The sequence below is a fragment of the Verticillium alfalfae genome, genomic scaffold, assembly GCF_000150825.1.
Source record: "Verticillium alfalfae VaMs.102 supercont1.2 genomic scaffold, whole genome shotgun sequence".
Taxonomy (NCBI): domain Eukaryota; kingdom Fungi; phylum Ascomycota; class Sordariomycetes; order Glomerellales; family Plectosphaerellaceae; genus Verticillium; species Verticillium alfalfae.
The window spans coordinates 835,294-837,258 of record NW_003315037.1 but is presented as its reverse complement, the minus strand read 5'-3'; the positions used below and the strand labels follow the sequence as shown (position 1 = coordinate 837,258).

Genomic DNA, 1,965 nt, shown 5'->3' with positions numbered 1-1,965 from the left:
ACCGCCGTCCTCGGCCGCGAGCCCGCCATGGCCTGCACCGAGGCCGCGAGACGGAGATTGGCGACCACTACAACGCCCAGATCCGCGTCCTGCTCGAGATGGTCGCCCGCTGGCGCGACGACGGCTACGACGTCGGCCCCGAGCTCACAGACCTCATCGCCACGCTGCGCAGGATACGCGACGAGGAGCTCGAGCACCTCGACCACGCCGTCGAGCACGACGCCAAAAAGGCGGAGCCCCACTGGCTGCTGACCGGCGTCATTCGCGCCGGCTGCAAGGGCGCCATCTGGGTGAGCGAGAAGGTCTGAGCGGTGCTTCCCCCGGAAGGACTTTTCCACGATGCCCTCGATATCGAGAACGACGAAGAGAAAAGAGAGGAAGAGGGCGGGTCCAGGCCGCATCGTTATTTGTATGGTGACGGACGCGGAAATTGTAGGATGGCCGTACCATGGGTTGGCTTACCATGGGAAGAAATATGTGTAACACCACTGTGCAAGATGGATAGAAATAAAATGCAAAAATTGCCCAAAGCAGGCAATGTTAATCAATCACACATGAATGCGAAGGCCAGGCTACAATGCAAAGGCTACCCTACAAAGCGCGTTGGTCCTGTAGTAGAAACGGGCATGTCCAGGACCATCTTTCTTCCCATGCTGAAATGCGACGACCCATCCAACGCCGAGCTGACATGACCATGTCCTACCCCCAATGATAGGAACTCGAAAAGATACAGACAGCACTCAACGTCATCAGTTGCTGCGAGTTTGTTAGCAAGGATACCTACGCCGCACGATCTCCTAGCATTCATCGACTTACTAAATTTGCAGAGGCGCAACGCCATCCACCTGGAAGCCCCAATTGCCGTTCTGCTCCTCAGTCGCCAGCCAATCGTAAGGGAACTGTACCAGATGTCCCTGGATCAGGTTGAGCAGCTCCTCTGCCTCCGCGGCCGGGAGGACGTCCTCAGGGGTCCCGCCACGGCGGCTGCCCTTAGTAGTGGCACGTCTGCGGCGACGGACAGACCCTTGGTTCTGCTGACCGGACGCGCTCCTATCTCTGTCTCTGGCCGGCTCCTTCTCCGTCGGCTGAAACGTCGCGCGTCGATCACGACTCTTCTCTCGAGTAGGCAACGTTGAAGGTTCTTCTGCTCCGTCAAACGCCGGGAAGGGTGTGTCGCCAGCAGGGAGAATAGGCGAAGGGGCATCGAATGGGATCGACTTCTCAGGGTCCGCGCCATTCCTTGGTGCGACGCCCTGATGATCGACCTTGTCGCGGCGAGCTGCACGGTCGGCCTTTTCATTGAACTCTTCGTTACCAGTAGTGTTGCTGGGCACCATAATCTTTGGGGGATGGACGTGCTCCTTGACCTTGTCAAGACCCGTCTTTTCCTCCATCTTGTCTGTTGCCGCCTTCGCAATCGCGGCTGGGCCAGGGATACCAATGCCGGCTCCGCCGCTACCTGCAGCATTCGACTGCTCCGCAGCCTCGGGGGCAACCTCGGGTTCCTCGCCCGCCTTCTTGCCCTGCATGCTGTTGACAAATCTCTCGTTGTAGCTGGTGAAGTCGCGGTAATCATTCCACGTGAGAACCTCGGAATCCGGCATACAGCGGAAGACGCGGCGGAAAAGCTTGGTGTTATTTTCGGCGACACGATTCCATATCTCGTCCATGAACGAAAAGTTCACGGGATCACGCATGCAGTCCTTGTCGAGTCGGGCTTGCTTAATGTCGGCCGCCAAGGGATGGGCTGGTCCCATGGATGGTTGTCCATTGACGTCCAGATAGACGGGCGGCCCGCCAATATCCGTGTCATCGACGGCCGGCAGGGTAGGAAGCTGGTTGGCACGGAGCAGGCCGAGCTGATCCGTAGTGCGACGGTTGAGTGCCGGCATGGGTGGCAATTTGTCATTCTGCGACACCGTTGTCTTGCTCTTCCGCTTGCGACAGGGAGCCGTCGCTCGTGTG

General features: G+C 58.6%; 2 protein-coding genes across 2 annotated transcripts in view; one reads left to right on the top strand and one right to left on the bottom strand.

Annotated features, from left to right (window-relative positions):
- Window positions 1–98: 98 nt before the first annotated feature.
- On the top strand, window positions 99–308 carry VDBG_01725 (COQ7; the record flags this gene model as incomplete). The annotated part of the gene is made up of 1 exon (XM_003007491.1): window positions 99–308. One exon carries the CDS (start codon window positions 99–101, stop codon window positions 306–308), a length of 210 nt encoding a protein of 69 aa, XP_003007537.1.
- Window positions 309–815: 507 nt separating this feature from the next.
- VDBG_01724 (phospholipase D1) overlaps window positions 816–1,965 on the bottom strand; it is a gene marked incomplete at both ends in the record, with an annotated part of 5,551 nt that continues 4,401 nt past the window's right edge. Inside the window, one exon of the mRNA XM_003007490.1 lies at window positions 816–1,910. Within this exon, the coding sequence (XP_003007536.1) occupies window positions 816–1,910 (1,095 nt within the window). The remainder of the gene's footprint in view (window positions 1,911–1,965) is intronic.